Here is a 27,750-nt window from a genome sequence, read left to right as displayed (position 1 = left end):
TCAGGCATGTGCACGTTTTACAGATATTGAATGTGTTCTCTAACCTAAAGGGGTATCTGATTGGTTGAACTAAAATTCTGCATGGTGTATTCTTTTGCCAAATCCCAAGGCAAGATATTTTATATAGATATAGTATACGCCCGCATATTCACCATAGATCAGCTGTTCCCTGATGCTAGCATGACGTGCATGTCTGCATATCCTACTTCAATCAAAAGTCCAGATAATGGATTTTAATGCAGATAAAGCATAAATAAGAAAAACATAATTTTAAGTGACTCATCAAACAACGTTGTAACATAGCAAAAAATATACTTCACTAGGCTCCAAGGGAAATACACTTTAAAATAATTCAAAAACTTAAAAATGTATTTGGAATTTAAGGTAGAACAGTGACAGAAAGGAAAACTGAAAACAAAGTTAGCAAGGAAATGTAGATCTTCTCAAGTACTTCTTTCCATGTTGTACAGAAAATGACACTAGATCCTTTCCGCAGTTTTTTTACTTAGCTTTATTGTAAATAAATTAGAACTATACAGGTATAAAATACTTCACATGTAAATATAAATGGGTATATAATGCCTGCTTTTGATGTGATCATCTTTGCTTATGGCAGGAAAACTAACTTCTGCTTTGCATATTTGCTTGGCTTTTTATAACAATTTAGCAGCTTATGGCAGCAAACACACTCGTTTCTGCAATACATGATTGGGGACAGTGGCTCAGCTGAACCTCTTCCGAACATTCAACCTTTCATAGCAAATAGGCATACTAATCTTTAGAGACACATTCTTCTTCCAGTAGCACTCCTGTTCATGCCTCTTCTCTGAATCATAGGAAAAGCTTGCCCAGTAAACCTTGTAACCTTAACGGCTACATGAGAGTGATAAAGGCCGCTGCTGCGGGTGTGTTCAGTATAGTCACGAGTTTTCATTTTATGTTAAAAGGGCCAGTGCTTCCCATTTACTTTATTAAAAATAAGAAAAGAGGTTTTTATGTTAAAAGTGACAAAGCTTCCCACTTTCTTTCCAAAGAATAATAGGGGTTTTATGTTAAAAGTGCCAAGGCTTCCCACTTATTAATCTAAAAAATAAGAATAGAGGTTTTGTGAGAAAGTACTTGTGTCTTTAATAAGGCAAAGGTGGGGAAAAATGGTAACTTATTTCCACTGCAGGAGCACGCTTAAACAACGTCAATCATATTAGTTTACATTGGTGATAAAGCGCTACACGTTACAGGAAAATAAGGTAAAACATTGATAAAAAGGAAAAATGAAAACACAGAGGTGTAGTGTTCTGCAAGTACTACATACAATACAATTGGTTAATTCACCATGGGTCTGATTCAGCTAATTTATTGTTAAGTGTGTAGAATTTTCCAAATGCTGCATACAATGATGTTTGTTTTAATTCCTTACTTATGACTCAGATTCTTATGAAAAGAACATGTTGTTTAAGAAGTGTATACCGTGAAAAGAAGTTATTCTTCTCATACCTTTTGTGCAAACCTAAGTGTCCTATTTGGTTTTTGTGAACAACATCCTACTTGGGAGCTCCTTACTCAAAGTACACCTATTAGAAATAGGGTCTCCACTTGGCAGTCGGTTTGCACCCTGTCTAAGTAGAGACTTTCACTCTAGTCAGAATAAGGGAGATACCCACTCAGATAACCTCTGCTCACCCCCTTGGTAGCTTGGCACAAGCAGTCAGGCTTGTCTCAGAAGCAATGTGTAAAGCATTTGCACATAACACACAGTAATAAGTGAAAACACTACAAAAGGACACCACACCAGTTTTAGAAAAATAGCCGTTATTTATCTATATAAAACAAGACCAAATATGATAAAAAATCTAACGTACAGTAATGAAGATATGAATTTCGCAAGAGTTACTCAAAAATACAGTTCCTTGAAGTCAATAGCTCCACCTGGGGCTATCACGGTGTTGTGATCAACAAAACCAACAGTTCAGGCTGGCCGCGGCATCGCGGGCAAGTTACAGTGTCACGAAGACCCGAAAACAGTACCTTTGGAATTGCAGGGCGTGGTGATCTTCGCTTAGAGCGGCTTCGCTGGCGTTGCGGTGTCGGTTCCGGAGTCGGTGCAGAAGTCGTCTGGTCCTTGAAGTCACACCCGCATTGCTGATTGAACTCTGGGCTGATATAGTCAGGAGCGCTGGGGTGGATGGCGTCGGGGCTGCGGTGCAAAGCGGGACGATACGACGTGTGGTGCCCACAGGTCACAGTGCAGGTAGCGGCTTGGTGACGGGGTCCATCGGCGTCGGTGAGACCAGTGCTGCGATGTGAAGCGGGGTAGTGCGATGTGCAGTGTCACCAGGTCACGGTGCAGGCAGCGGTGTCCTCACTGAAGCGCTGTCATTGGAAGGCCCAAGCCAGTGGTGCGGGATGGGATGGTGCTTCGTAAACCTCACAAACGGTGTCCACAGGCCACGGTGCAGCCAGGGATGCCTGGAGACTATACTGGAGTCGATGGTGCTGGTGTCATTGGACCAGGGCTGCGGTGCAGGATGGGACGGTGCTTCGTGTACCTCATGAGCGGTGTCCATAAGCCATGGTGCAGGCCGAGGCGCCGGTGTCAGCAGGAGCATTGTAGTCGGGGATGTCCAGGCTGTGGTGTGAGCAAGGCGATGCCGGAGTGCGGGGCTCCCAGGTCGGGGTGAGCAGCGGCTCGGTGAAGTCGTTTAGACCAGGGTCACAGTGTGAAGTGGGGCAGTGCAGCTCCGTGCGGCGTCGGCAGTCACGGTGGAGGCCAGAGGCGGCGTTGGCGGCGTCACAGTGGTTTCTCCTCTGGAACAGCACAAAACACACAGTTTCCAGTGCTGCAGGTCGAGGAAACTGAAGTCTTTGGTGCCCATGAGACTTCTAACAGGAGGCAAGCTCTACTCCAAGCCCTTGGAGAACATTCTCAAGCAGGACACACAGCAAAGTTCACCCTTTGCACTCTTTTAAGGCAGAAGCAGCAACTGCAGACCAGTCCAGCAAAGCAACACCGCAAAGGAACAGTACTCCTCCTCCAGTTGTTCATCTCTTCTCCTTAGCAGAGGTTCCTCTTGATTCCAGAAAGATTCTAAAAGTCTGGGGTTTTGTTTCCGATACTTATACCCCTTTCTGCCTTTGAAGTTGGCAAACTTCAAAGCAGTCTCATGTGTTTGCAAGATCCTTCTTTGTCCAGGCCAGGGGGCTGGATACTGCATTGTGTGAGGGCAGGCACAGTCTTTCAGGTGTAAGGGACCACTCCTCGCTCCACTCTAGCTCAGATGGCTCATCAGGATATTCAGGCTACACCCTATCTCCCTTTGTGTCCCTGTCTAGAGGAGAAGTGTAAATAGCCCAACTGTCAAAATGACCTAGAGAGGGAATCCACAAACAGGCATAGTCACAGAATGGTTTAAGCAAGAAAATGACTATTTTCTAGAAGTGGCATTTTCAAACTCACAATCCAATTTCACTAAAAGATGTATTGTTAAATTGTGAGTTCAGAGGCCCCAAACGCCATATTTCTATCTGGCCTCAAAGGGAATCTGCACTTTAAAGTTATTTAAAGGCAGCCCCCATGTTAAACTATGAGGGAGATAGGCCTTGCAACAGTGAAACACAAATTTGGCAGTATTTCACTGTTAGGACATGTAAAACACACCAGTGCATGTCCTACCTTTTAAATACACTGCACCCTGCCCATGGGGCTACCTAGGGCCCACCTTAAGAGTGCCTGACATGTAGTAAAAGGGAAGGTTTAGGCCTAGCAAGTGGGTACACTTGCCAAGTCGAATTGGCAGTTTAAAACTGCACACAGATACACTGCAATAACAGGTCTGAGCCATGTTTACAGGGCTACTAATGTGGGTGGCACAACCAGTGCTTCAGGCCCACTTGTAGCATTTGACTTACAGGCCCTGGGCACCTCTAGTGCACTGTACTAGGAAGTTACTAGTAAATCAAATATGCCAATCCTGGATAAACCAATCACAAATTCAGTTTACATAGGGAGCACTTGCACTGTAGCACTGATAAGCAGTGGTAAAGTGCACAGAGACAATAAACCAGCAAAAACAGTGTCCAGTATACCATAAAAACAGGAGGTCAGAAGGCAAAATGACAGGGAGACATACCAAAAAGCTGCCAGGTCTAACAACACCTAAAATTCATTTGGACTAACAAACAGACTACACTGGACTTCACTTCAGGGACTGAAAAACTGGAATGGGTACTACTGCAAAAAAATTGTAAACAAAGCAGAGCACTGGTAATCAGCAGAGCTTAGTGAAAATTCAAAGTCCCAGAGTCTGTATTTGATATCCAGTAACTTAAATGAGTGTATGAGGCACCTATTAAAATAGAGGACCTCTAGGAATAGACAAGGCATACACATTGATTACTGTCTGTCAGTGGCCACGCAAACTGTTCCCAAAGGAGGCACCTTAACCCTGGCATACAGATTACCATGCTATTCTAGGGAAAGTATATCCACATATGTATGTGAGTACACCTCATCTCTGTTGTACAAAACTTACTGGTACATTCCTACAAACTGTTGCACTATTAAACTTCAATTTCAGCCTTTCACAACTCCTGATCTTCATATCAAATTCAGGCTTTTCTTGCATCATCCTTTCTAGTTACAGACCCTACCCCAGTATAACATAACATTCACACCCCTGTTTTTGCAGTGTTTTAACCTAGATTTAACTCTCCTGATTTATCTGTGCTGAAGTGCACCACCAATTGATTGTGTGGTCACTTTCTCATCCAGGGCTGGATTTGCATTTTATTCCATCAAGCATTTTACTTTTGGGATGGAGCCACTGTATGCAGGTTTTAAAAGCCTGGGGCCAATGATAGTACTTTTCCCAGCTCTCCAGTATTATTTGCAGCAGGCACAGGCGGCTTCATGAAGGGGTGAAAGAGTTGGAAAGAGAAACTGTTAACATGCCAGCTATCAGAGTGAGAAAAGAGGTACAGAGAAATAGAGAGAATGATGGCTAGAGAGAGCGCGGAGAAGAATGGAGTTGGGCTGGTGTGAGTATTTATGTCAGAGCTTTTTTGGTTCCCCAGTCCGGGCCCCATTTTCAGCTTTGCCAGTAAAGCACAGCCCTAGCTCATTCACTACTGAATTTCAGGAAAGTGAGTCAGTGTCTCCTTTAAATTGGGATTTATGGCAACACGTACATTATTTTGATTTAAAACTATTTCCCATTGCCAAAGTTGAATTCACTTTTGCAAATGTAATTGCCTAAACTCTAAGATTTGAACCTATTCAGAATTAGTATGTAGTCAGTTGGACCATGGCCCAACACAAAGAATAATCATATAGCATCATTAAGTAATTATATTAATAAATATATCAACATATTTAGTCCTTTCAACTTTTTTTTAAATACATGTGATATGATTAAAATGTAACATACATACCTAGAACATAAAACAAATATCAAGAGGTTAATTAATTCCTCCTAATAGACAAAAGAAAATGATTTAAGAACCAGTTTTCACATATTTTCATTGCATTTTGCCCTATCTATATACTCATAGGTGAGACCGTGATAACACATTCTCATAAGGCTCATCTTTGTTTGGTACAAGTGGCCGAATGATATTAATGCAGAGTTTTCGGTAGTTACATCCATATTCTACCTTTCTCAGTACAAAGTAACCATCCTTTCCTTCAAACCTATACATTTCATCAGTACAATCAAAACTAGTGTGTGCTGTAGGCTCCATCTGGAAACAGCCCTACCAAAAGGTGCTAGGACCAAATTAAGTTTCTCAAAGCATCAGTATACTTCAGTTTCAAATGCTTAAAGAACCCCTTCTACTTATTCTTAAAAATACATCCTTTCCTTAAAAAGGAAATCTTAACTTACCAGTCTCCTTTTTTGGAAAACATATTTGCATAAGAAAGTATCCTGTTTTGTCTTTTCTTTCTGTGGATCTTTTATTTTAAAAAATCCATATTTTCGTAAGGAGCAATGGAATTGTGTTACATAGCAGCTTCTATGACGTTTCATGCACCTTGTGCTGACAGATATTTTGGCACAAATCGCATCATGATGGAGCTGCTTCCGCACACAGTGACTGTCCTGAGGAAGAATACATGAGTAAGCACTGAAATGCTGTGTTGAACTCAGTGGACCACTAGTACCAGGGACTACTTTAAATGAGAATGTGTAGTCATCACTAGCTCTCCTGTGTGTACAGGGACATACGTTGTTTTGTATTGTGTTTTTGGAAAAGCAAGTGAAATTAATTGATGTTTTTTGTTTTCATTTTGTGTTGGACTTTAACAATTGGATTTTAACAATTTAATTTATGAAAAAGGTAGAACATTTTTATACATATTCAATAAAATTGTTAAAGGTTGATCTACTACTTATCTTTGTGTTGGGTGTATGGTCACACCTAACAACATAGTAATGCTGTAGAATATTAAATCATAAACATGGTAAAAGTTAATTTTCTTTTGGCAAGGTGGAATTGTTTTATGATTGCATAGTGTGTTATTCTTTCCCTCGGCTACAGTCAGAATCCCTTTTTGTTTGGTGTTGCAAACCCATATTATTGATCATGGAATAGAACTAGCTTTTGAAGAGCACTGGCTGCATTTGCAAATACAAACTAGAATTGGAGAAGTAAGATTGACTATGTAACCTGGAGTGAAAGAATGGAAAGAGAATACTGGTAATTGCAGACTTGCTTTCTAGCTCTGTCTGTAAGAGAAGTGCCAGTAAACGCAGAGGTTGATGTCACAAAATAGATATTCTGAGACCCTTGGTGAAATAGTAGCCCAAGGAGGCAAGACAGTGAATTGCTTTGGGAATGGCGTTGGGTGATCCAAATGTTCTAGTAAATAGTACGGGACAGGGCCTATTATTAGTGATATGTGATGAAGGGAAAATGGGGATGTCACTGTTCTCCTGCATTCCCTCTGTGATGGTTTGATTAGATGGTGACAGGATAACGTTTATAGACACTAGGGTTGACCATGGTGCTAGAGGAGGCAAGTTTGGATTGCTGTTAGTGATTAAATAAAATCAGTGAATTATGAGTATAGACAGGACACACTGAGTATGGAGAAACAATTAGAGAATTATAGGTCATGAGGAGATATTTGTGCTCTACAGATGTTTGTGGTCTACTTTGAGATAAGATGGAATGAGAAGATGAGGAAACTAAGTGCAATACGTAGACTTGGAGATATAGTTGAACAGGAGGCGTGTATTTTATACCACAGACTCTGTGCATGTGTGTGTGACAGAAAAGTAGGTGTGAGCAGGAGTCTGGGCTGTAAGTGAATAAACAGCTATGTGCAGTTCACTTGTGGAGTACAGTACAGTCCAATGCTTTGGAACAGTGACTCAGGTAACAACAGCCAGTTGTATACATTTTCTGTGGCGTGTTACCTTTTATTCTTCAGGGCACAAGTGGAAGCCCTGGAAAGGAACGTGTTGAGGTTATGACGAGTCACTTTCCTCTTGACCTGGTACCTAGTTTAATGCTCTGTATCTGCGGATCTCCTCTCCTTCCAGTAAATCTGTTGTCTAGGGCTCCTAACTGCCAGCCCAGCTTATTCTAGGTCAATAATGACATATGCTTCTTTTCCAGAACACTGTCAGGTTTCAATAAAACTTAACTATGTGCAAAACAATGTGGTTGAGAGGGGGCTTAAAACAAGGCTGACTAAAACGGTCACTTGGGCCTGGAGTTTATAATCAGCTGTGGGATAGCTGTGACTGTAACCTTTGCCTCCTGCCCACAGAGAGTATTCTGCATGACCCTCGCTTGTTCATTTCGAAAGGCATGTAAACTGTTTGAGGCTTTGGCTATGGCCTATGCATCTTTCTGAATGGAGGAGATGGAATGCAGTCTCTAAACTGATTCTGCCTTTCACAGGCCTAGAATTCTAAAACTCTTTCCATTTGTTTTTATGGACTGCTTGTTGGGGTCAGTTCTAGGCTGGCGTATAACAGAGGCTTACTGTTTATCCTCTCTTGCCTCTTCTCACAGATGGGGAAATCACCTCAAAGCCAATGGTGCTGTTCCTTGGGCCATGGAGTGTCGGCAAATCCACAATGATCAACTACCTTCTAGGGTTGGACGAATCCCCTTACCAGCTGTACACAGGTAACATGAGCTGACAGATGTTGATTTAAAAACTCTGAGTATGTGATAAGGCTATTAACCCTAGGGAGGGGGTGACTTATAATCTCTGACTACTGGTCTAAGCTACACAATCTCAGTATGCAATTGATTCAAGGCAGAAACATGGGTGGCATATAGGCTGATGACATACATGCAAGTTCTAAGGTAAGTGCTTTGTAGACTTTTATTCCTGAATTGTTAATTACGGCTGCAGAAAGTTGTAGAAGTTGGCTCCTGGTAGATTTTCAATAATAAACAAATACCTGGATTAGACATTAACAAAAATGTGTGTAGTGCACTTTCAACATACTTCCCCATGAACAGCGCTTTTACTGTTGGCAGATGAGTATGGTCAACAACATTCTGCCTTTCCGCTGCTCTCTACATCATTACCACAGAAACTGTACCAGCAAGTCCTCCACAAGCAATGCAATTCCTCTCTGGAGTATGTAAGTGCTTGGAGTAGGTTACAAAGTATTCTATAGGAGCAACCCATCCAGACAGAATACCTTGCTTTCTATGGGACATATACATTCTGAGTCTGTAAACACTTGATAATGAATCAGTACTATTATGGGAAAGGGATATCTGTGAACTATGATTGTACAATGAGATAATTGGTATACATGCTAATGGACCTGCAGGTGGAGGAATATTAACAACTTTAGACATTTAATTCAATAGACAATAGCATTTAATTTGGAAATGAAACATTGGAAGAGAGAAGTTATTAGTGGGGTTAGTGGTTAGTTTGCCATCTTTTTTCCAATGCCACCAACTTCTCATCTTAGTTTGCCTTGTTTTTCTCTAACATATAATGTATCTTCTTGATATAAGAGACAAAAGAAAATGGAAGAAAGGATGGAAAGGAATATTGCGCTTCTACTTGGTTAATCTGGAAATGGGGTGATGACGTCAGTTTGTTTGTGAAGGGGGCAGATATGTTTTTATATATGTTTGTGGTATTTGTTTAGTGTGACCTGGCCAAAGGGCAATGAAGTGCTGCACATGGTCAAAGCACTTTGTCAAGTAGAGGCTGGAATGCCGCTGGATTTTGGGAGCAGGAGTGTAGTGCAATTGTAACATTATAGTATTTTAGCTCTTGACCTGGGTTCTCTCTCTCTTGTCAGGTGCGGAGCCAACTACCTCTGAGTTCACCGTCCTTATGCATGGGCCAAAAGTGAAGACCATTGAGGGTATTGTGATGGCAGCCGACAGCGCACGATCCTTCTCTCCTCTGGAGAAGTTTGGCCAGAACTTCCTGGAGAAGCTGATTGGAATTGAGTTTCCTCACAAGCTTCTTGAGAGGGTGTCCTTTGTGGACACGCCAGGTATCATCGAAAACCGGAAACAACAAGAGAGAGGTATGTCCAAAATCTTCACAGAGAGACATCGGCTTCCTAACGACAATATCAAATAAGTAGAATAATTTTTACTTTCTCTTTAACTATTTCAACATTGAATGCTGGAAATGTGATAAGATGGATAACTATATTAATTTCCCTGACAGTAATCTGTGCATTAGTACATGTCACAGGATTTGATTGTGGTGCGTTGATAACATTAATACCACTAAGATTGGCTGTGGTGCTTTTTAAGTACCAGCTGTTAGCGGTGTAACTTTGGCCAACCAATGAGCAGGATCTCAAATTAGATCGTGCACATTGACCTTTACTGACCACTTAGAGCCACGAGCCCAGCATATCAGGAGAGAATCATTTGTAATTATAGTTTTGGCTGCCATTTGTAGTAGTAATGTGCCATGGCCTTCAAGGCATCAAAACGCTCTGAAACGTAAAGCAGGATTGTAGACAAGTATATGCATAGTGAACTTTGACAGGAAGTGTGACAAGGCTGTTTGCCTTTTATACCATAAGTGAGTGCAACGCCCATTCCACCTTTACCTTTTGTACTTTGAAACCGCTTTTTCCTTGACACCAAAACAAATCTTTACATGCAATTGTATTGCCACTGAGGATTCTTTAGTTCTTTTTCTCTTCATATTGTATACCTTTTTTATCAGGGGAGTGAAAAATTATTCAGTACTAATAGAAATATTACCAAAGGAAACTGGAACAGAAATTGATTGGCATGTAAATCGAAAGCCAAATGATTGGCACGAAGATTGTAAGCAAGACAAGGCAAAATATTTACAGTTAAAAACTGTCAAAGGATAAATTTAACAAACTCGTCAAGTTAAAATCAGCTAAAGTTTACAAGAAACATCTTCACTCACAGTTGTGCATGTCATTTGAGAGAGCCATTTATGTGCACTGTTAGAACTGTATTTTGAAGTTCTCTAAGTGCAATCGATAACTGCATTAGTTTCTGTTTGAGGAACTTTAGAGAAACCCCAAAAACGTAGTATTTAAAAAAAATAACTGAAAAAGGCCACAGAACTGTGTTAAAGACTTGAGCTGGCTGCCAAATATGGAGCAAATTGTGCAATGTATAGTGCAAATGATCATGGCCTTTAGCAGCGACCATATTCTTTCTATCTGAAAGAATACTTCGTCCTTGTGTACATTGTTTGGACCTCCTTTACAACTTCCAAGCAATCGTAAGGAATATAGTGAGGTTTGTATTCTAAAAAAGGCTGGGGTTACACTGTGAAGATTAGGAATGCTGGACTATGATGCAACCTCTCGTCTGCGTCAGCAAATCTGATCTGTTAAGCAATCTTATAGGAGGGAACTGTGAGAGGAGAAGATGGTGTGTGCATGATAATTGCATTGTTGAGGTCTGACCTTGAAGGTCCGTCTGTGCTTCAATGGCGTAACCTTGTAGGCGGCCTTGTAGATTACTGGATGATGTGAAATAATGTGTAAAGCAGTTCCTCCACAATCCACGTCTGTTGTTGAAATACCATTTTACATAGCTCCCTAAAGCTTGATAAGTCACAGACGCTAGATTCTGTTCCTCCTTTGATTCCCAAGTTCCTAATGATGGTCTTTGTGGGAAGTGGTTTAACAGCAGACGTGATTGTGCAGGTGAAAGAATCAACTTGTATACTTTTCAATTCATATTTGAGAAGACATATATTATCACTTGCACTGAAAGAGTGAACGAGTTCACCAGAGTTTCTCTTGTTTCTTTCTTGAAGATTGATGTGGAAGGGCTGTCTGGAGCAGTGTGTACTTCCCTGCCAAGATCTATAGACAAATGTTAGTTTAACAGTACAATGTCAGCAGCTAGGTAGCAGCGATTGTCTAATACGTCTCTGCAGTCCCATGAATATATCGAAACTGAAGACATTTTATTTCATGATTAACTTTCCAGTTTTTTAGCTAAACTCTTTAGACTAGCATTTCGTAATGGTTGAATGTTATAATCTTTCACTTCAATCACTTTCCAGGTCAGAATTTACTTTACTAAAGTCACTTATTCCCGCTTCTTGTTTTCTTTATTTCGTAATATTTCTGAATTTCAAATGATGCTTAAACTTGGTGCTCATTTCTGTTCTTGTTTACTTAGTTAAGATCTTGTTCCTTCTATTTTGTATTCTGTTTCATACACCCACACTGAAGTAGAAAAAATCGTGTAACCTCCTTATGGGGAGGAATCTATCACTTTCTCTGTTTTAATGAATCTAAGGTTGAATTTAGTATTCGACATGTGGCGATTGCCCTGTCCTTTACATCATTAAGTCTGGATTAGGAGCAGCCTGTGTTGCGTGCCAGAACAAGCGTCTTCACTCTCACCTCAAACGTCTCTGCAAAAAATAGCTCCTAGTATATTTTTAAATAATAGACATGAATTTCCTACTCACAGTCTTCATATTTGCTGGAGGGATCCAGATGGTGATTGGTGTTTCAGTCCTAAAATGGTTTAAATCTTATCAAAGTAACCATTCTCACCAAGTTAAATTGGTGAACTGTATATCTCATGCTGTGCCTCTTAAACTGGGAGTTTAACAAGACTATACCCTTCCTTAATCTCCTCATTCCGGACAGGTAACTACCCTCCCAAGGCAATTTAACATTTACTTTCATCTCTGAGTAGCTGATACTCAGTTGTACGTTAGTGTGACCTCAGTAGAATACATAAACTATCTTGACGTGGTCCTAAAAGACCTTCATATCTGGAGGAACCAACTTAAGCGGAATACCAGGAAACCAGAGTTTCTGCCGGTCCCTCTCCCTTAACTTGAACTCCTAAACTGAAGCATGGCTGGATGTGAACAGGTGACTCAGCTACACGTTCTCCATTGTCACTAATGCTAAATCTCTGATATTCACTCCCAATAAGAATCTCAGGGGCTGATTTAAGAAAAGTGGTGCTGCACTCAGTGCAGTGCCACTTTCCTTGCACCCTTTAGCGCCCCCCTACCGCCACCATGTGTGCGCAGTATTTAAAATACGGTGCACCATGGCGCAGAGTAGGAGGCAATAGCGCCATTTGTTTACGCTATTGATGTACTCTGCAGGAGTAGCTCCAAAAGTTTGGCACTACTCCTGCAGAGTACATAGGGGCCCATTGGATTCAATGGCATGCCCCCTTGTACCACCTGCAGGGATTAAAAGTGCACAAAAATGGCGCAATGCACCATTTTTTCAGCCCCTCTTATGGGGGATCGCCCCAGTGCATATATTGCGCCTGGCACAGGCATAATGTGGTGCAAGGGTTTACATAGTGGTGCAATGAATGCATTGCGCAACTTTGTAAATATGGCAAATGTAAAAAGCTACTTTAGCGCACCATAGCGTCAAAAAAATTATGCTATGGTGACGCTAAGGTGGTGCTTGTGCCTCTTAAATCCGGCCCTCAATTTACATACATCTATGTTGTAGCAAAAGAGCTCAACATCAAGTAAGATTAGTATGAGTTATCAACCCGCCCATCCACATTGATGACTTCAAATTCCTGGTTCAATCCATATGTTTTTTTAAGGCTCGGCTACGGTAACATGCTACTGACCATCATCTCTGATATCCATTTACCAAACGAAAGGGTGCTCTCAGTCTTGCTGCTAGATTGATTTAAGACACACACGATCTGAACATATCGCTCCAATTCTGATTGTATTAAATGGGTTGCCAGTACAAGCCAAATGCTGGTTCTGCTTGGCCTTCATAGTACACAGAGTAATACACACTAATGCAGCTACGTTGCCTGACAGAAAATAATCTCAGGAGGTTCCTGCGCGCTTTGAAGTGTTGATATTTTTTTTCTAGGAACCCTCTTATTCAAAAAATCAAAAACACTTAAGCTTTCCAAGAGAAGGTCTCAATTGTATGGAACAGGCTCTGGTGATCAGGAATAATCCATCTAAAGGAAGTTTCAGAAAAATCTTTTAAGTCCCTACTCTTTAACCACCACTTCCATTCTTGTTCCAAATGTCTCCAGCATGCTGCTAAAGATTGTGAAAGAAACCAGGCACTGGGGAAAGCTCATAGAAGTTTTACACATGTTTAATGCAAAAATAACTAGCAGACATCAAAATATTCCAATGGCAAATTGTCCCCTTATCAGTTGAAACGTCATGATAAAGATCTAAATACTTCGGCACTACGTTTATACACTTTTCTCTCAGCGAAATGAGTGGTTGAACAAACAGGTAATTCAAATTACAAATAGACAATAACGAGCAGGTGCTAGGCTTTTTTGTGGGAAGAATACAGGAGGACGTTGACAAGGGATACCGTAAGCTAGGGTGCAAAATGCTGACTTTACTAAATGTACACATTACATAGCTCCAACGTCTATGACGCAACGCTTACTAGAACCGTTAGGCTAAATGTGCATTCTACATCATGAGATAATAAAATGATGGAATAGCAAAATTGCAGTGCATTGAAAATACGTGTACATGTACAGTAATGCTAAGGCTTTAGTGTATTCTAAGCCATTATAAAAATGTATTCACAATTGTTAAAACTATCAAAAAAGGTATTTTTTAAAGAACATTGCCATCCTGGAGACCATCAGACTGCAGACTAAGAAGTATAAAAAGCAAGAAGACAAACAGAAGGCCTTTTATGCACTCAGCATCTGCAAGACATCCCCTTATCCAGGAGGAACACTTCAATTTAGAAAAGAGTTGAAAGCTCACCTCTTTAGAAAACACTACATTATAATGTATTGTATTAATCATCCATAACCAAGCCTCTTTGAGTGTTGAATTTATCAAATTTTCAGACCAGCTTCTTAAACTTTTTATTAAGTCTCATAGCAACATCCAACTGCATGGTTACAGTATTATTCCAACTACACCATTAACAGAGTGTCTTAACATCAGCCATATTAATGTGTTTACCAAAAGTAGTGCACAGACCATACACTGCCCACGAAGCCCAGCATAAGATTTTCATTAACAGGTTTCTCAGTGTAGTTTCTTTCTCCCACACCATTCAGCATTCATGGTGGTCTATTATTTGGAGGATCAATCAGTCTGGTCAATATCTTTTCTCATTTTCCAAGACCTTCCATTACTTTAACATATTTTTGTGTTTATATTTTGTATGTGCTGTTCGTCCTCCATGCCCCAATCCATCAAGTCTTTTTTCACCAGGTTGCCCCTAGTGCAGAGGTACTTCCCCAGCATAATGCTATGTGCCTTTTCACAAGGACAGTTCCAAGGGACAACATGCAAAATTTCATTTTGTAAACCATTCCTTCTACCAAATATTCTCAATAAGCATTATCGTGCAGATTTCTCAAGAGGCATACCTGTAGCCAGCCTCAAATAGTCCATCACATAATTTCAAAACCCAGCGACCTGAGGACAGTTCCACGTCTTATGGAATAAATTTGCCCCCAGGGTATTGCACTTATTACAGGCAGATGATCTACCAGGTTATATTATCGCCAGCTTCTTGGGGTAATGTAGGTTTTATGAAAGAAATTGAATTGTATTAATTTAAATCGTGCATTGGTGGAGAAGCTCTTAACCTGCTCACAGGCCTTCCTCCAGTAAGATTCCTTCAGCGGTCCGGAAAGTCCTTGGCCCACATTTCATACACCTGTTCCGTTCGTCTCGCTAACCTTCATCCTGCACTAGTGCAGTGTAGAGATATGTGATCACTTGCCTGCTCCCTGCCAGGGCTATGATTTATTTTATAACATGTTTGCAACAAATCCTCTGGAATGGATTGCAGATTTCTATGGCAATGAGTGCCAGTCCTGCATATTGGAAGAAGTGCCCTTGTCCAGCCTAAACTTTGCTTGTGCCTGTTCATGGTTCAAAAGCCTTTTTATTAAAGAATAGGTCTCCCACCATGAGACAACCATCCACTCCTGCATCTGACAACCATTATATCTTCCGCCATTTGCTTGAAAGGTTTAATGGACCATAAAGATATGTCTGGTGTAAACAGGGGCCCCTTTAGCACAGAGGGCAACACCTACTTGTGTTAGATGAGGGCATCTTATGTAGCTCTTTGTCCATCAAGAAGGCCTTCAGCAGAATGTAATGCTGACAGGAGCCAGCCAGAGTGTCTTCTTCCGGTTATCACCTTTGTCAAACCAATGTATAGCATGCCACAACTATGCTACTGCATAATACAGAAATAGGTCAGGAAAACCAAGTCCTCCTTCACCCATGAAGGCTTAAAAATGGCCAATTGTATGTAACTGAATCTGCTCGCCCGGACCAGTGAGCACATTAACTTATCGAGCTCCCAGAAAGCTTTCCCTCGGGATTCAACACATGGAGGTTTGCCACATGTAAAGGCAGTGTGGAAAAAATATCATCTTTGCCAATGTCTGTCAATCGACGATAGAAACTGACAAAGTTTTGCAAAAAGCCACCATATGTTCAAGTCCCACCAACACTCTACCCATATTAAGAGTGCTTTGAGCAACAAAGTTGTGTGTGACCTAGATCAACCAGGTACCTAAAGTTTTTGGTTTCTCACTCTGTGCCCAAATCTGGCAGGTGGATTCCTGACAGCACCACCATCCCACCCCGGGAGGGGAGGGGGGAAGAGAGCTTGGATTCACTTCAAATTGATTTTAACCCAGAAACTCCTCCAAATTTGTCTGACTCAGCAAGGAGGAGGGACACAACCTGGACGAGATCCCTCACATTGACCATTGCATAACTCACATTGACCATTGCATCATCAGCTTATAATGACAGTGTGTCACTGTTCCAATCTTTATACCCCAAGGCTGCTTCATCTCTCTTTGTCTACTGGCCAAAAGCCTGACTGCTAGTGCAAATAATATAGGAGGCAGCGGATAACCCTGTTGTGCCCCATCTTCAAAATCCAGGAGTCTGAAATCACGCACGTATGCACCCTTGCCATAGGTTTTGAATATAATAATTCGACCCAACTAATAAAATTGGCCTCAGATTCTAGGCACTTCATAATTGACCACGTGTAGTCTGAACTCACAGTGTCAAATGCACAATCTTTCTATCGAAGCCCGCAAGGATATACCCCTCTCATGAGGTCTCCATCTAGAACATTATATATGTGTTAGCCATCCAATACTATGCATTGTACTTCTGCGCCGGCATGAAACTATTTTGGACTTTTAAAAAAGGGTACACACTGAGGGAGGAGCCTGTTAACTAAAGCTTTACTCAATAATTTTATGTCTGTGTTCTACATTGACAAGTGACTTTCCCCTCACTAGGACGATCACAGCTTTTCACTGCGAAGGAGGGGTGGGGGGCCTACACAACCCACAGCGCAAACCCCAACCTCCTCTCCCATAGCAGTTTATAGAGAGTAACAATGGCATTGTCGGATAGAAATCAGAAGGAATGCCTTCCATTCTAGGTGTTTTATATTTTTACATCCCATCTAAAACCTCTCTAAGTTCCCAGAGATGAAGAGGAGCTGTCTGAAGAAAAGAAGCCTCCAAATCTGCCTCTGTTCATCTGCAGACTCGTGAGTTGCACCTCTTTAGATAAAAGATCTCTGGCTCTTAAGTATTATTTGGGTGGCCAAAGGTACTTGCTAAGTAGTCTCTATATTTGGCATCTATTATTCCCTAGCCGCTTTGTCCTGTCCATCCTCCTGGTGCAGACTTAGTATATGTGTGCAGTGTTTTTCACATTTAAATGACCATGCTAACAGCCAGCCAGTTTTATCCTCCTCCCTGAATAGCCTTTGTCTGTATTTAACTAATTCATCCCAGTTGTCCTCAATCTGACACTTCAACTCCAACAGCTGCCATGTCTTATTAAGACCTGTGACTACTTTCTTTTCTATGTCCACCAAGCAGTCTTGTTGTCTAGGAGTGTGCACTCTGACGGCGTTTGTACCTCAGTGACCTGGGAAATGCATCCTCCCCTACGCTCTCCCTTGTATGTCTTCCATTCTGTTTCCAGCTGTTCGTCATCTCATTATCAATCTGAAAAAACGTTTTAGTGTATCGTGCGTTTGTAAAATGAAGGACAAGTCCTTCAACAATTGAGTTTTGAGTCTCCCAACTGCTATTTGGAGTTTGGTTTGCATTTGTGTTAATGTGAGATTCTAAAGAGAGTGGTCATAAAACCTTTTTAAGTAGGTTGTGTCTCCAAACGTCTCTATATCCTTCCTCCCCAAGACATAGGCCCTCATTACGACTCCGGCGGACGGCGTTATTTTGGAGGAAGGTACTGCCAACAGGCTGGCAGTACCTTTCCCCAAAATATGACATTGGCAGTTTGGCTCAAGCCAAACCGCCAATGTACCACTTCGTCCACCAGGGCGGTAACAGCCGCCAGGCTGGAGACTTCAGTCTCCAGCCAGGCGGCCGTCACAATCCCACCCTCGGGATTATGACCCCGCTTACCGCCATGGTTTTCGTGGCAATCTTACTGCCACAAAAAACATGGCTTTAGGCACTATCAGTGCCAGAGAATACGTTCCCTGGCACTGATAGGAGTCTCCCCCACCTCCCTCCCCCTCCCTAGAGTCTTCCCACACCCTCCACCTCCCCCACCCGACCTCCTGACATACACACACCTACACACGCAGACATACACACTCATACACACATGCATACCCACATCCACCCACGCATGCATACATTCAGATACACACACTGCAACACACACTAACATACATAAAAGCACACATAGATTCACACAACACATCATACACTCATACCCATTCATGCACACAGGCATTCCACACACCTCAAACACACATGCACGCACACAAAAATAGTCACACACACCCCCACATACACACACAACACCCCCACCCTCCTCCCGTGTTGGAGAACCCGAGTTACCTGCTTGCAGGGTGTCCTCCGGCAGGAGACGGGATGCGGCGCTGCTGCCAACAGCAGCATCCACCAGCGGAACACCGCCAGGCTGTATCATGTGTCATGATACGGTCAGCTGCGTTCTACTGACAGGGCGCTGCTGCTGGCAGCAGCGCAACCTTACCGCCGTCCGCCACCATGACCATAGCCGGAATTCCGCCAGCCTTCTGGCGGAATTCCGGCTACAGTCACATTATAGTGGACAGTAGGTACCCACGGCGACGGTCTTTTGGAGACGTGGTTGTAGGAGGGATTTACCGCCAATGTTATAATGAGGGCCATAGTCTCTTCTACTGTTTGTGTTGTCGACATGGGAAAAGTACAAAGAGACTTTATTGCCTCCATACTTCTGTTAAGTCAAATTCTGCAGAGCAGTCTCTGTACCTTGTTTCAATCCAGGCCTAGGGTACTGTTTACCCATCTGCCTATTCACAACGCAATTGTAGTCTCCTTCCCATTTGAATCTCTTCCCCAGGTACCATGATTCAACCCACATTACAGAATCCAAAAATAATTTGTCTTCAGCACTTTGGGGGTAAATATTTACCAGGCAGGTTTCAATACAGTCCATAAGGGCAAACACAATAACGTACCTAGCATGTGGTTCCGTTACTATATCGTATGCGTTAGGAGAGACTCCTGGAGGACTCCTGGAGGAATCCGTCAGTAACCTCCTGGCATAATTTAAATAAATGGCAACAAATACGTCTCAATTTTTGTTGCAAACGTTTCTAACTCAACTTTGAGCAAATGCATTTCTTGGAGCATAGCTAATTGAATTTTAGGGCACCTGTGTATATCGTAGGAAACACAATTGGGCACCTAAGGAAGGCATATTCTCTGTGTCCCATAGGAAACACATTTAGGCCTCACATATTCCAGTTTATCAACTTTCTCTGCATGATGGCCCTATTAAAAGAAGGTGGTACCTTCTCAGGTTCTTTCTTGGCTTCGCACCTACTTCAGTTCTTTAACTTGACAGCTCTTTGCTGTATCCAGTTAGACATTTAAAAGCGTGTGGAGAACATAAAAAACAAGAAATCAACTTTAAACCCTAAATCACTCATTTCCACCCTAAGGACAGACGCAATCTCAACCACAGTCACGGATGTGTGTGTTGCTGCTCCGCTCAACTGGAGATAGCAGCGACCCACAGTTCCCTTCTGCATCCCCAACTACTACAATAATGATAAATCAATCACATATACAGATTCTGGCCTCTTGCCAACTACTTTTGAACAGTTCTCTTGCAGGCTCTAGTTCTGTCATGAAGTATCTAACTACATACTAATAGAAACTTCACATAGATTTGAAGATGGCCCTCAGGCAGCCCAAGGCCACAACTGCAAACTAGCAAGGCCCTGGACCAGTTTAGTCCACTAGCCTTCTTAGAGCTAAAGGTAGGTGAGGACAAGTCCTTGCACAACAAGCCCTTTCCCCAATCTTTTAATATCAAGTGAGTTCTTGTCTCCTATTTCGAATTCTACTTTGTCCTATAATTCCTACCAATATTTTGACTAAGTTTTAGACCTCAATCATATTTAACACTGTTTTTCAGCACTCATTTGTCTGTATCCACATTCTCGGCCTCCACACTCCCAGTATGGCCAGGCAAGTCTGAGAGCATTTGAGAGCATTACTGGGAGGACACCCTCTCTAGCCACATGGTGCAATCTTCCTTTACCAAAATGTGCAGCATTTGCCTTACCTCTCTCAGCCGCCCCACTGTGGCTCAATGTTCATTCAAGCCCCTCTACCTATTCCTCCCTAGTTGTGCCTTGTCCATTCAGTTCTGTATGGCAGAGCCTTGTTTAAGTGTTCAAGCCAAGCCCAAACATCCACAGGGTGCTCAAAGCAGTTACTTTTTCCATGTGCAATTATTGTTAGAGGAGACAGATAGAGAAGTGTTTACTGTAGATTGATAGCCTTCAGGTTTTGCTTCTCTTCCAGAAATGGCTTCCTTTGAGACTTTTGTTTCCTTTTGTAGTCCAGATGAATGGCAGTGTTACGGTTCTTGTACCGCAGCTTGCTGGATTCTTTTGTCTGTTTTAAAATGCATTCTCTATTTTTATAATTAAACCTTTGTGTGATTGGGAGTGCCCCAAGATCCGTCTGTTTTGGGATTGTGTAAAAGTTTGGTTGGAGAAGTCAATCATAGAACCAATTACATTTCAAGCTCAATGGACAATATTAGGGATCTAGGGGACTTCAGATCTCACCTCATATCAAAAGACTTTGGAGAACTTAGGGTTTCTCCTAGCAAAATGAGAGATTGCTCAGAAATGGGAAAGGAGGTGAGCCCATGATTACAGGACTGGGCCCGGGATATGGTTATCTGCTGTAGACAGGAAAATTGGTCTGTGAGGGGTTGGGCTGTCAGTGGAAATATGAGAAGGTGGGGAGGGGACTGTAGGTGAATGAGCGGTAGTGGCTACAGGTTGGTTGAAGGCTCTTTACTGGACGATGGTCATGGGAAATAATGAAGGGGTTGGACTGTTTGGCAATATAACAGATATGCCTCATCATTGTTTCCCGTGGTGAAAGACTTCATTTGTGATATTTGGTATATTATGTATTTTCGGTCATTGTCGTGAGGAGATGTGGGGTGGGGCTGAACATCACTGCAACTTTTTGTTTTGTGGGTTGTTGTTGGATCATATGTTTAAAATCAATAAATATATTTTAAAAAATAAGATGTGTGATCATATCCCTGGTGTGCCCCCAGCAGTGGTCTGGCAATCAAAGCTCTATGGGCTCTTTCCAATGAAAGTATCTTGGACAGCCCTAGAGGCTAAAGGTCACAGAGGATTCACTTCTCCAGGAATTGTTCTGCAGATTCTCCAGGTGCCCACTGATGGAAGTCCAGCATCTTAGATTACTGTGGTATGATCAATCATTTGAATTTTGCAACTGCTTTTCAAGTTCTCAGTCAGGGTTGTCACTGTAGCCATATATTCTTTGCGTGAAGCCATCACTGTGTGGAGTTCACTAAATGTTCCTTTAGGCATGTACCCCCTTTTTTATATGTATTTATTGGCATTTCAGCATTATACAGTTCCACATCACAGAAAATATTACTGATCATTACAATCATATCAAGCGGCCTGTAGAATTTCAAACGCTAAGACCACGTGAAACAAAGCACAAAAGCTAACCAGCAAAATTGCTCTGCTCGTTGCCTAGATCGTCACCTAAAGAACCCATGTATAATAGAGAAGCCACAGCTGTAGGTCACACTGCATGAGTTCGGGCCACTCTACCAGTGTGTGACCATTTGATGGGGTCACCCCGCCCCCTACCCCTTGAGGTCAGAAGCGCTATACCGAGGTCTGTTCCCGACCGCCATCACTCATCACAGTCGTGGGAATAGTGTGTTCATCACCCGTAAGGTGATGGACCATGGACACCCAGGCCAGCAGATCATCGGCCAGTTAATCATTGGGCTGAATTTTTTTCATGTGTGCTTTTTCCGCACTAGCCCACTCAGTCATATCACACAACCAATCAGTCATCAAGGGGAGTGTCGGGCTAAGCCATCTAATGACTATACATCTTTTGTCCAGAATCAGCCCAAGAGGTATGAATTTCCTGCTGTGCTTTCTATTTTTTTTTTTGTAGAGACTAATCCTAGAAAGCATTGCTTCAGTTCCCAAGGTAACAGCCATCCGGTAGCATTATGTAAGTGTCCCAAGATCTAGTCTCAATGGTGTACAATCTGAGGACAGCTCCATACAATATGAAGGAAGTCCGCAGGCGAATATCTGCTGCATGGGCACCCTGCATTTTTGTGTAGACATTTTTGCGAGTAGTATGTAATGATGACTATGTTGTATTGAATGAGTTTAAATAGCACATTGGCAGAGACCATCCCCCATGTATCTTATTCCATTCTTCAGCCGTAATCAGAAACTCACTCAGCCGCTGCCATGCGTCCTCCACTTTGAGAGGAGATCTGGGCCTGTCTGCCCGCAAAGTGCTGTAGATTTGGGCGATAAATCTCTGATTGCCCACCAGTGTCAGCAAAGCCACCATAGTTTGGGTAGGAGCAGGGGCATCTGGAAATTCAGGCCATGTCTCCGTAGCCGTGGACGCAATTTTGGCATATTGGGGAAACTGGCCCTTTTCCAGGCCAAACGTCTCAATTGCCTCTGGTAGAGGAATGAACCAGCCTGATGGATATAAATCATCCAAGGTGATGCAACACACCTCTCGCCAACTGGCTATAATTATGGTTTGAGCTATATCTGCAAACAGCCAGATGTGCCCTAGCTCCAGTTCCGGTGCATACAGTTCCCTACAAAGCACAACCCATACCGCCCCCACAACCTGTACCCTAGCCTCAACACATGCAGCAGAGACTTAGGCGTTCTAATACCACACAACAAATGGGTCCCCAGGTCTTCGCTCCCAGTAGTACCAGCTAAGAGGGATTTCTCCCAATTGGGTTCGGCATGAAACCACTGGACTGCATGCTTTAGGTGCAATGCAAGGTAGTATAATTCGAGGTTGGGTATTTCCATTCCACCTATATCCCATTCTAATCCTTACGTAGAAAGCCCATCCCTACACTGTTTCCCAGCCCAAAGTAGGTCCACAAGGAGCTTGTCCAACTCCCAAAAGGCATTCCATGGGGCACTGGGGCAACACATCCATTTTAATAAGAACAATCTTCCCCATCAGGGAGAATTTAAGGGTATTCCAGAGTTTAATGGATGGTTTAAGGTTATTGAGCACGCACCCTGTAGAACTCAGTGGGTAACCCACCTCCATCCGGGGCCTTAGTTGTTTTAGGGAGGCAATAGCCTGTAAATTCTCTTGTTCGGAGAGGGGAGCCTCCAGCTCCGCCCGCTCAGGACCCTCCAGCTGCAGTAGCAGCAGTAAGTCAAGGTAAGCCAACACCTCAGTAACCAGGGTAGCGCTGAGTGATCTATAGACCTCACGGAGGTAGTTTGCCAGGGTCTTGTTAATAACCTGATGCGTACGTATCATGCAGCCTGTTGAATCCTTAATCTGTAGTATAGGGTCATTGTGGCATTTCTGTATTATTCTGGCTAAGAATCTGCCTGCCTTGTCCCATTCCATATGTAGCTTCTGCCTATAGGTGAGCCTTACATGTTTTTCAAGGCTATCGCACAATGAGTGCACTTGTTTTTTGGCGCCTCCCCATGCGGGGAAGCACAGTTGGGTCATGCCGTAGTGCCCTTTCCAGAATCATCAGCTTCCCCTCCTGCAGCATGAGGTCCCTCTCCATTGTGTGACAGATACCTGTAGTGGTCGCCATACCACCTCCTTGAACTCCACTTTAATGGCATCCCATTCTGTTGCCCGGTATTGGGTGCTCTCCCAATTGAGGGTGAAATACTCAGTCAAGGCATCCACAGTTGCACCTCTATAAATCATATCTGTAGAGATTCTGTTTGTATCCTTCATAACAGGACTCTGTGCACTCTCGTGACCAGATAATTGGTCGAATGTAGGGGCAAGTGGTATAACATATATCTAGCCAAGTATGTTGTGTCCAGCACTTGTTGTGTGGCTTCCACCAGTAGAAGAAAGTAGTCTAGTGTACTGTGTGTATCCGCTGCCGGTGTGTAACAGGAATATGTGCGTGGAGTGGGTGTTGTGCCCTCCAAACGTCCACCAACCCTACACCTCACGTCATTTGTTTCAGGACATCAGTCAGGTGTGGTTTATTGCCCTGACATGTGGGGAACTGGTCCAGATCCCCATCCAACACAGTTAAAGAACCCGGCCAATATCAACTCCCCAGGCAGAAACCTCTGAATCACCCAAAGAAGTTCCCATTGTCTACATTGGGAGCATACACATTGACTAGGCAGAGGTTGTGGGCGTCTAGTGAACCATGCAGGATGACATACTTTCCGTCCTGGTCCATGCACACCCCCAACTTTTGGAAAGAGGCACCACAAGCCATCCATACAAGGGCCTTGCGTCCAAAGCCAGAGTATGAATTTGCATATACCCAGGGCCACTGGAACTATGTGGCAGGAGAGAGCCAAATTATGTGTCAGGGTTTAGTAAGTTATGCAGCAAGGAAAGGCAAATTATGTGGCATAATGCGGCACATTTTATAATAGTATTACTTGATTATTTTGTCTTTTTTTTAAACTTGGTAATACTGTCTGAGCATTAGACCCTTATTAGTACCATATTAATACCCAAATATAGCAATAAGCAGCAAAAAGGTGAAAAGTCCAGCTTTCAAAGGGTCTTTTACTGCTCAGCAACATGTGTCGCTGCATTTTTTGTAACTTTTGACTTTTGAACCCTTTGAGCTAGAAACAAGTTTTTTTTTGCTTACAATCTGCAGATCATGCAGGCGATAATGGGTTGTGTGGCAAATGCGGCAAATCTGTAACTATGCGAAAATTGCCATGGCCGCACAATCAGATCATTCCAATGGCCCTGCATATACATGACCTCCAACAGCGCATGGCAGTAAGGTCTTGCAGGCATGCGATTGAGATCCAATAGCGTTTATGGTAAGCAAGGACACAATGGAACTTCTCATGCCTGTTCATCCCCCGATGTTATTCGTAAGAAACTTGTAGTCATTCCCCCGACCTGATATGCCACAGTGAGCCAGTCCAATGGGCCCTTCCACTGGACTTTTCCATCACAGATGATAAAGTCCGAGGCATATGAGCATCAAGAGCACGAGTTCCCATATGAGCAAAACCAACAAAAGTAATAATCAACAACACCCCAATCACCATTTCCCCCACCTCAGGCAGAATATACAGAACTCCTCCCAGCACAACTAACAACCAGCAAGGTACCGATCATCACCCCAGGACCAGCCCCACCCATTAATCTACTAGAGCAGGTGGTAAGTATGTGTAATACAGGCCAAACAGCCTTGCCGCCTCCAATCCGCGAGCTAAAAATAGGCGCTTAGCAGACCACAAGATGACAGGACCCTCGACACCTCCTGCCACAGTGCAATCCCGTACATAAATCCTCATGCATTTTCCATAAACAATAGCAAGTGGAACACCCACGAGCATGCTCTTGTCCCTGCAGAGAGCAGTCCCTAGGCATCTTGTAGTAACAAATTAGCAATACAAAAACAAGCATGAAGTAAATAAAAAGTATAGTGTAGTGATCACAGTACCAGCTGTAAGTCATCTTGTCCTGTGGATCATAGAGTTATGTCAAAGCCTAAAGAAACCCACAATACCCACCCTCCCGAAGGACTCAGTGTTCGATGACAGTCATTGATGGAGGATCTATCCAGCGTCTGTAGTGTCACTCAGGGTGCCAGGCACCTGTCTAATCTGTGAAAAGGCACTCAGATCCTAATACTTCCGGTCCTCCAATCTCAGGGTGTCATCCGGGCAACCAAGAATTAGTGGGGCCTTCTGGTTCTCCGGAGTACCTGATGTCCATGTACCCTCTTTAGTCACCATTTCAGATCAGTATGCAATAGATAAACTTGTGTCAGTTTTACCTTCCAATACATTCCTTGATCTTTGTATTGCCACCAGGATAGTTCATCAGATGTCGTTCCAAGGTCTGCTTCCATCAGGGCTCCCAAATGTCCTGGGGTTCCCTGGGATTCCATTTTATCCCGGCACCTCCTATCTCAGGGTGTCATCCGGGCAACCAAGAATTCAATGTGCTGCTCGGGCTTCCTGATCTTCCGCAGTCCCTGATGTCTATGTACTCCCTTTTAGTCACCATTCCAGATCAGTATGCAGGTCAGTATGCAGTAGATAAACTTGTGTCAGTTTTACCTTCCACCACATTCCTTGATCTTTATATGGCCACTAGGATAGTCATTAGATATTGTCCCATGGTCTGCCTCCATCAGGGCTACCATCTGTCCTGTGGTTCCCAGGGAGGGTGGCCTGTGAGGTGATACACTGTGTGATGGTGTTGCCTTTTTGAGTTGTAGTCCCTTTGTCCTTCCCATTCTTTAAAATATTGCCAGAGTCAGTCAGCAGGGCACAGTGCCATTTCCTGATCCAAACATTGCTGTATTCAGACTCCAGCCTCCACAGTAAAAAATCTTGTGCCCTTCCAGGGACCCCAAGTATTATTCACCAGCCTCACACATTTGAGGGCTTCCCTAGCACATGGAAATCAGCTTTCCACTGTACCTGAGATCATGTATCTCCAGCTCCAGGCCAGAGTCCAATGGCTAACTAACACAAGGATGAACCTCAGTAGGTTGGCTGCCTCTAAGCACTCAGGTCCTGAGACCAGTCCTTCTCAGATGTAGTTCCCTCAGCCTCTGAGGTCCAATTCCCCAGCCTCATCCTGGTCCTCTCGGGCACAAGTAGATCGGGTACTGCTTCTGGTCTGGGCTCCAATGATAACTGCCAGGGGGCTGGTCTTCCACATCCTCAGGCCCACCATTTCCCACCCCTTATTCTTGCTGCACTGGTGTGACCCAGTATCATCATGACAACTGCCCTTTGAGGACCACATTTCCTATGTCCTTACCTCCCCAACATAGTGGATGTGTCTGTCGCTGAATCAGACCATAGGCACCCCTCCAAGGGTCTTCAGTGTATCTTCTGTCTTTTGCCAGGGGAGGTGCTACTCTTCTACCATCACCTCCTCCTTCCTCCAACACCGGCATGGTCACACTTTCAGTCACTTTAGGCTCAATACAACCTGCCAGTGACCAGTCCACCTGTAGCTCTCTCCCCAACTTGCTTGAAAGTGCACTGGTGCCTCAGGGGGACTCACCCCACATGTCATCTGTGTAGGAAAGTACCATCTTGCCTGGCATGTTACCCCCATTTTCACTGTATGTATGTATGTTTTAGCCCCTGTGTCACTGGGATCCTGCTAGGCCCCAGTGCTCATAGTATGTGCCCTGTATGTGTTCCCTGTGTGGTGCCTAACTGTATCACTGATGCTCTGCTAACCAGAACCTCAGTGTTTATGCTCTCTCTGCTTTCTAAACTTGTCACTGCAGGCTAGTGACTAAATTTACCAATTCTCATTGCCACACTGGTACACCCATATAATTCCTTTGTATATGGTACTTAGGTAACCAGGGTATTGGGGTTCCAGGAGATGCCTATGGGCTGCAGCATTTCTTTTGCCACCCATAGGGAGCTCAGACAATTCTTACACAGGCCTGCTACTGCAGCCAGAGTGAAATAACGTCCATGTTATTTCACAGCCATTTTTCACTGCACATAAGTAACTTATAAGTCACCTATATGTATAACCCTCACCTGGTGAAGGTTGGGTGCCAAGTTACTTAGTATGTCGGCATCCTGGCACTAGCCAAGGTGCCCCCACATCGTTCAGGGCAAATTCCCCAGACTTTGTGAGTGCGGGGACACCATTACACGTGTGCACTATACATAGATCACAATGGTAACTCCGAACATGGCCATGTAACATGTC

The 27,750-nt window shown here is 43.2% G+C and overlaps 1 protein-coding gene across 4 annotated transcripts in view; it reads left to right on the top strand.

The window, feature by feature from the left end:
- The window catches only part of SRL (sarcalumenin), a 210,665-nt gene that overhangs the window by 171,226 nt on the left and 11,689 nt on the right, over nt 1–27,750 (top strand). For all 4 annotated transcript variants that reach the window (XM_069210461.1, XM_069210460.1, XM_069210459.1 and 1 more), the window contains 2 exons: nt 8,020–8,136; nt 9,285–9,518. In XM_069210461.1, coding sequence (XP_069066562.1) covers nt 8,020–8,136; nt 9,285–9,518 — 351 coding nt within the window. The remainder of the gene's footprint in view (nt 1–8,019; nt 8,137–9,284; nt 9,519–27,750) is intronic.

This window comes from Pleurodeles waltl, chromosome 10 (genome assembly GCF_031143425.1).
Source record: "Pleurodeles waltl isolate 20211129_DDA chromosome 10, aPleWal1.hap1.20221129, whole genome shotgun sequence".
Classification (NCBI taxonomy): Eukaryota; Metazoa; Chordata; class Amphibia; order Caudata; family Salamandridae; genus Pleurodeles; species Pleurodeles waltl.
The sequence above is the reverse complement of the archived record's forward strand: the minus strand, read 5'-3'. Positions and strand labels throughout refer to the sequence as shown.